Genomic DNA, 7,836 nt, shown 5'->3' with positions numbered 1-7,836 from the left:
TCGTTTTTTTTGTTGTTGTTAAATCTCGCAAAAAGTGTTAATAACTTAACATGGAGTTTGGCAGAGCGCAATAAAAATTTCTAGTAATAAAATATCCTGTACAACTTTTTTTCAATTTTAACTTATTTCTTTATTCCTCTTTTGGAGATATTTCCAATTTAGTTCCCTATTTTTCTTTTTTTTTGTTTTTCAGCCTCTTTTGGTTGTGTCTGACTAATTTATAAAGACCGATTGGTTACTACCGATTAGATATCGTGTCGACTTAGAGCCCAATAACCGAATAATGGAAAATGGCGAAAAATATTCTGCTAATTGCCTACTTCTGTTAATTGAGTGTAAGTCTGCTATTAAGATTAAGATTGACTGAATATTATTTTTCACTTGGGTCTTTGCTTTGCTGATTACAGGTACAGAGGGAGGGCACTACCGTCACTAGCAGGCACAAGTTAACTAAACCACAAAGCAACCAAACGAAAGGCCTAAGAGGCGAAAAAATATAATGAAAATAGGATATGTAATTCGTACTAGTAATAATCCTAAATTTCAAATCAGAGCAAAAGCAGACCTAAAAAGACAAAAAGAGAATGAAATAAGGTAACTAGCTAGAACATTAGCAGTCCTATATTTCAAAACAGCTAAACAAGACTTAAGGTATCTATCTGCTGGAATTCAGTCATACTTATAAGAACAGGTAGTCAGGGTCGTAACTAGGAAGTGAGGCTAAGTTTATAGAATAATTGAATTACGATCTCTCCAAGACATTTCTTCTGTTCTCTCAACTGCTCCATTCTCTTTCCCGCCTTCGGGATGGGGTTGCCCGCCCGCCCGCATGCACGCCCGCCTGCCCGCGTTCCCCCCTCATTTCCTCTGCAGAAACGGGGCTCCCTTGTCGACTGTGCCCCCCAAACCCTCATTTGATTGTTTCTATTCAACTTTGCTCCATATTTGATTATGGCAGGAGCAGTAAATATACAATTTTAATCCCAAATACACAACAACCCTAACTATTTCAACCTTCCGTCTTCTAATACTTGCAAATAAAAGTAGTATTACTGGTAGCAGTAGCAGCAGAGTAGCAGACACATTAGCCGATTCTAACAATTTTAATTTTTACCCCAACGCTCGTTTGGCCGAAATGTTGAGTCAATGGCAACGTCATTTGTTCAAAATAATTTGAAATATTGCTTTTTTTGTTCATCTATAATACTCTGAAGTCCAATTTTTTTTTGTAGAAAAACGGATACTAGTTTTCAAGTCAAACCAACAACTTTTAATTGTATTTGATTGAACAATGACAAACGAAATTGATCTAACGAAATGAGCAATTTTTATCCGCAGTAAATAATGCTTCTCCGAAATAGTTTATTCCTTTTTCTGGGAAAATCTACAGGATAATTAAACAAAATCGAATAAATGTTAGCAAATATGATCAGCAACTGAGTTTTCTATCATTTTTACACCAGTTTCATTTTTGACAAATGTAAATATCTCCAAAAAGATATCAAAACTGATACAAAATTCTGGCTTCAAACGCACTTCATTGTAAACTTACAGCAAGAGCCTTTGAGTTGGAATATAAAAGACGTTCTGACAAATCAAAAATCAAGAAAGCTTTCTTCTCCAAAAAAGAAGAAAAGAGCTTTTTTGAGCAAACCTGAATTAGGGCCAATTTTTCGAAAGATCTTAGGCCGTTTGAACTCTCTTCCTATGCGAAAAGACAATAATACAAATAAATACGAACTTGGACGAGCAATCAACTTTTTCCAGCCTGGGAGGTAAAGAGAGGGAAGGGAATGAAAATAAATGGCAATAGATTATAGAAAAACAGGCAACGTTTATTTCAAAATATTCAACCCCCTCATCAAAAAATAGCCAATGTTGATTTGTGAATTGGTAATGGGTTCTAGCACCCGTAAAAAATGCTGCCCCAAATTACCCCTCTCACCGTAACAACTATCAAACCCCCGCTCCCTCCATTGTATCAGTTTTCACATAATTCCATCACTTCTCATATTATGTATCCGTTATATCGCTACTTCAGCTTCAATAGAAATCAACTTCAGCTTTTTAAGCTGCCTAAGAATGCTACAATTAGGCGTGAAATATGGGACCCATTATGTGAAATAAATCGTCTCAAATGAGTTAAAAACGATCGTTAAATGATGAGTCTGATGCTGAAAATATAGTCATTGAAGAAACTCGTATGTTAATTTGCATTGACATTTCTTCACACTAAATATAGCACAAACTTGTTTTTGAATCAAATTGAAGCATGGAATTGACCCCCGTGTCAAGAACTTAAAGTGGAAAAGTAAGACCAGCGGTCAAAACACGTACTCTTTTTGTACTTTTGTACATAATTTGTACTTTTGGCGAAATTTGTGCTTTTCATCCCAAACAGTTAAATACTTTTTAATTGAATATGATGGAATCTAGTAACACCGGCAGTGAGTAATAAAAATATAGGGAGTTATAAAGAAAGCTCCTTTCAAAACTTCTTTGAGCTGTGTTATGTATATTTCTAAAGGTAACCGACTGACGTCGGAAAAATTGCTCTCGAACGACTAGTCGGGGGAGACTAAATTCACAGGGGGAACTAAATTCACAGAGGAGGGCTTCAAGTGACGTCATTAGAAGTTATTATATACCAGCATAAGCAATAAAAAATTAAAAGTTAAATAATGACACCAATCTTGACGCATTCGTTATTTGACTTTGAGTAGGGAACTGTAGCCAACAGAATTCAGAATGAGAGAGAAATCTAGGTCACGCAAAATGAGAAAAAAAAGAGCGCAAAAATTACTCGAAAGTTCAAAAGGATCACACAAAAATACCAACATTTTTCAATTTTTCATTTACCAACAATTTTTTCAATTACCAAAACATTTTTCAATTACCAACAATTGCTTCAAATTTCGTTCCAGTGCAATTAATAACAATAAAAGCAAGACTTGGGCCTGATTTTGTTTTGAATTGGATTACAATGGATTGTTTTATTTTGAATTACAATGGAGTTTTTTGTTGCGAATTATCTTTTAAAATTAATTGAAGTAGCTCATTTCTCCATTTAAGAATTGAAGATTTTCCTTGCAAAATTTGGTTTGTAAGCAGGATTAAAAACACTGTAGCGCAACAACCCCGATGAGGCGGACAAGTTTTGGCAAGTTAGAGATTGAAGCTGTTTAAGCTCAAAAGATGTTAGAGAGAATAAGATAAATTAAATTTAGGAATTTCAAAAGAGAAGAGAAAAAGTGAAGATTTTAACAAAAATCAGTCGTATATATAGTCTGAAATATAAATATAACATTTACAGTGTATATTTGTTAATAGGTTAATGTATCAAAAATCAGGCGATTTTGGGGCGTATGAGTGGGCGTCATTTCATTATTACATGCAAAAATTTAGTTTACTCGAGATTGTTCACAAAGTTCCTATCCAAAATTAGTAGATAAATATCAATATTTGACAAACATACAGATCTAAACTTATTTACATTCATTTTCTGAAATCTTAGCTATATTTGTCGTTATAAATCTGGTAAGTTTGTTTTCTTTCTGAGTTTATTAACATAAGTTAAGTTTCTAAGCTCTAAGAAAATTTCTAAGTTCTTCTCTTTGCTCCACTACCCCTACTCAGATTTTTGCCGCTAGGTGAAAATCTGAACTCGCCCAATAGTTGTTCTCGATGTTCTACTTTCTGCTGTGACAAATATTTTGTGAGAAGATGTGCTGCCATTTCATCTGTTGGCGTGTAGATCAATTTGTTCTGCTGCCATTTCATCTGTTGGTGTGTAGATCAAGTTGTCGTCAACTCGTTCACGGATGAAATGATATCTCGTGTCGATGTGCTTTGACTGTTTGTGAAGCACCGGGTTAGTTGCAAGCTTTATGCAGCTCTGGTTGTTCTCTCCTATGGTTGTGGGCTCACACTGTTCGTACCCCAGTTCTTTAAGAAGACCACGCAAGAAGATGGCTTCTTGAACCTCGGCAGCTAAACCCTGGTATTCTGCCTTACAAGATGAGAGTGACACTGTCGGGTGCTTCTTGATTTGACAACTAACAGATCCCCCACTGTCTCCCAGCTTGAAATAAATTCCTGTGGTCGATCGTATATCAATTACGTTTCCACTCCAGTCTGAATCTGTTTCGCCAACTAGAGTGCTGTTGCTGGTTGATGGGAAAAAGAGTCTACGAGATTTAGTATGTTTTAAGTATCTCAACACGCGCTTGCCAGCAATGAAATGCTCAACAGTTGGGTCATTCATGACGCGTGATAAGACATTTGTGATCCACATGATATCTGGTCTAGTTTGCTTAGCTAGGTAAATTAGTGAACCTACTATGTTTCTGAACTCAAGTGAATCTACTCTTACTGAATCTTCTTGAGCTATTTCAAAATTTCGGTTATTTTCTGCTGGTGTTTTGCTTGGTTTGCAGTCTTGCATATTGAACTGTTCTAAAATGTCTTGAGTGTGTTTTTCTTGATCTAAAGTTATTCCTTTTTCTGTTTTTAGAATGCGCATCCCAAGAAACCAATCAAGATCACCTCTGTCGTCCGTTTGAAACTTTGATTCTTGTGAACGTTTCATTTTCTGATCTCTGTTTGACTATTTCCTGCTACGACCAAGTCATCAACCCAAGTAAGAACAAATAATTTTTCATCTTTTTTGTTTTTCTGAAAAAGACAGTAATCGTGTTTATTTCTCTCAAAACTTTGCTGAATTAGAAAAGTGGAAAGTTCCTGATACCAATTTTTGGCTGCTTGCTTCAGTCTACATATTGATTTTTTAAGCTTACAAATTAACTTGTTGCAATTGCTGTCTAACTTTTCAAAACCTTTTGCTTGCTCTAGATAGATTTGTTCGTCCATTTTAGGATGCAAATAAGCTACTTTTATATCCATTTTTTAGAAAGAAGTTTTCGGCAGCTGACAAAGCTAGTAGAATCTTAAAGATTTCAGGTTTGCTTGTGGGATCAAAAGTATCGGAATATTCAATTCCCTCAATTTGTTTAAATTCGTTTGCTACATAACGAGCATTAAAATTATCGATATTTCCGTTTGAGTTATGTTTAATTTTGTACACCCATCGGCTAGGAATAATAATTTGTCCTTTTTCTTCTGGAACTAAGTCCCAAGTTTCTGTTTTATTTAAACTATTTATCTCTCTGTTTTCATTGCATCAAGCCATTTGTTTTTTTTCCGAATTAAAAGCGTTTTCGAAGTTTTCAGGCTCGATGAAACTTTTCTTAAGCTTTGAACAGTATGAGAATAGCTTTTACCAAAACGTTCCAGAGGTGCTCTGGAGCTATCACTTCGCTTAGGTTCTATCTTGTGCTGCTTTCTTTCTCAATTTTTTCATTTCATCGTACACTGACCAAAGTTGTTAAGTTTTTTGTTCTCCTGAATGAATTGCTATTTGACCTAGTTTACCTATCATTTGCAGTTTTGAGGGTGGTTTTGCTTTTTTCTGTTGTAAGTTTTTGACAGGGACTGGAAAATTTTAAAGCTTTCTGTCTAGGTTTTCTACTGCGACTCTACTACGGTTGTATTAAAACGCTCTGCAAAACCATTTTGGTCGGGTGTTTCAGGAACTTTGTAATCGGGAGATATTTCTTTGCTTATGCAAAATTTCTTATAGGCTTTGTTTTTGTTTTCTGTCCTATTATCAGTTGGCAAAATTTTTGGTCGGCCATAAATTGCAACATACTCCTTGAAAGCTTGCAATGCGTGCGTTTTGTATTTCATAATTTTTACTACTGCGTAACCACTGATTTCATCTCTGAAACTAATTGCATATCTGTTGCCATCTCTACTTGATGGAATCACTGGTCCAATAACAACAGAGTAAACTCTTTATAGTTTTTGGGTATCTTTGTTATCGCTCATTTTTGGAACAAGCTTTTTCAAAATTTTTCAAAAGCACAAGTTTCACAAAATTCTGAAGCCTGGGAAACCTAATCTGTTGTATTTGCTACGTGTCTTAAGTTCAAATGTCCAAGTCTGTTGTGCTAAATTTTTGCTTGACATTTGCTGCCACTTAAGTTTGTTTTCTTTTCTGTTTTTTAAGAAGAACTATTTGCCCCTGCTTATCAGTCTGACGTTTTCTTTGCTTCTGAATTTTAGCACTGACTTAGCTTTTGTGTGAAATAATTCATGCAGCTTCTGAACTAAACTCGAAACTGAAATTAAGTTTGTTTTCTACTCGGGTACATGCAGAACTTTTTCAAAAGTCACCTTATTTAGAGCACCTTTAGTGTCTCGTGCTTCCTCATCTACATCTGTTAATCCTTCAATTTTTGTTTTCCCTCCATGTGGATTGTTAACTGTGGTTTCGCATTTTTGATAGTTTTTAAACCAAGTTTTGTCTATCATCATGTGATCAGTGCTGCCTGAATCTACTGCTAAATCAGTTTTGGAAACTTCAAATGAGCTTTCAGCGCTTAAATTAGATGCTAAGCTTTTATGAGGACTCTTTTTTTGATGTTTACATGCACTTGCTAGGTGGCCTTTAGCCGTGCATACGCTACATACAGCGTTTTCCTTTTTGTAACAACTAGCTGCTAAATTGCCAGGTTTGTTACCTGCAAAACACAATCTAGGGCTTTTGGAATTACTAGGCTTAAAAAAGTCTTCCTAAGATGTGATTTGAACGAAGAGTGTATACCAATTTGATGAGAAGCAATCTTTGCTGACATGGCAACGTGCTGATCCTTCCCCACATCATCTCTCTGTCTGTGGCTCTCTTCGAAGTTGGTGAGACGCTTCCTCAGTTCCATAAAACTTTCTGCATGATTGAAGCTCTCCTGCACCACAAAATGCTCGTATCGTTGTGGAAGGCCGTTTAACATCATTGCATTAAACAGCGTCTCATAAACCTCCTCACCAGCATGATGCAAGCGGTTGACCAGTTCTTGCGCTCTGATGAAGTAGTGTTGGTTGGCTTTATCCTCTCGAAGTTGTAGTTTGGCAAACTGTCTCCTTAGACTTATGTCTGTGGTTTTCTCGTCGCTTCTGAGGCGCTGCTGGAGAAGTTGCCACGCTTTCTGACCATCTCCGAGACCCTTGCTGTTCACACAGTCATGCCGAATGAGCACGAGGCTGCTGGCGTCTAGTGTCATTGCCAGGTAGCACCAGATCGGCCAGATCTGATTATTGCGGCTCTCATCTTCTTGTACAGCCGTAGCTCTAGCTTGAGTCTGTGCCTCGTGTTCTCGCGTCTGCGCATCATTGGCATCTTCCCTCAGTGCGGCTGGCCTGTCAGGTAGCTCAATTGTGTCTGTGAGCGTTTCGAAGAGGCGCTTGGTTTGTGCAAAGGCAGGGAAATGAGTGCTCCATGTTAGGTAGTCCTCTGCCAACCCACTAAACGTCATCCACTTCAAACTATTGTTTGATGGATCCATTATGAAATTTAAACTTCGACTTTAATATCACAAACTCTGTTTTAGCATTTATTTATGAGTAAAACCTCCAATTTTTATCTTAAGACTCTCGTCAATCTAGAAGAGCAAAACTGCCGACACTGACACTACAATCTCAGCCAAAACTCTATTAGCGTATCAACGGTATGATGGGTGGGCTCATAACCTGTTAGCAGGATTACGGACACTGTAGCGCAAGGACCCCAATGAGGCGGGACGAATTTTACTAAATTATAGATTGAAGCTGTTTCAGCTCAAAAGATGTTAGAGAGAATAAGATAAATTAAGTTTAGAAGATTCAAAAGAGAAGAGAAAAAGTGCAGATTTTAACAAAAATTAGTCGTAAGTATACTGTCTGAAAAATAAATATATTATTTACAGTGTACATTTGTTAAACGGTTAATGTATCAAAAATCAG

General features: G+C 36.5%; 1 protein-coding gene across 1 annotated transcript; it reads right to left on the bottom strand.

The window, feature by feature from the left end:
- Positions 1 to 3,736: 3,736 nt before the first annotated feature.
- LOC142340316 (uncharacterized) lies at positions 3,737 to 4,294 on the bottom strand. The gene has a single exon (XM_075390890.1). The coding sequence runs from the start codon at positions 4,292 to 4,294 to the stop codon at positions 3,737 to 3,739; it is 558 nt and encodes a 185-aa protein (XP_075247005.1).
- Between the last annotated feature and the right edge of the window lie 3,542 nt (positions 4,295 to 7,836).

This window comes from Convolutriloba macropyga, chromosome 5 (genome assembly GCF_964194025.1).
Source record: "Convolutriloba macropyga chromosome 5, txConMacr16.3, whole genome shotgun sequence".
Classification (NCBI taxonomy): Eukaryota; Metazoa; Xenacoelomorpha; order Acoela; family Convolutidae; genus Convolutriloba; species Convolutriloba macropyga.
This window is presented reverse-complemented; position numbering and strand designations above follow the sequence as displayed.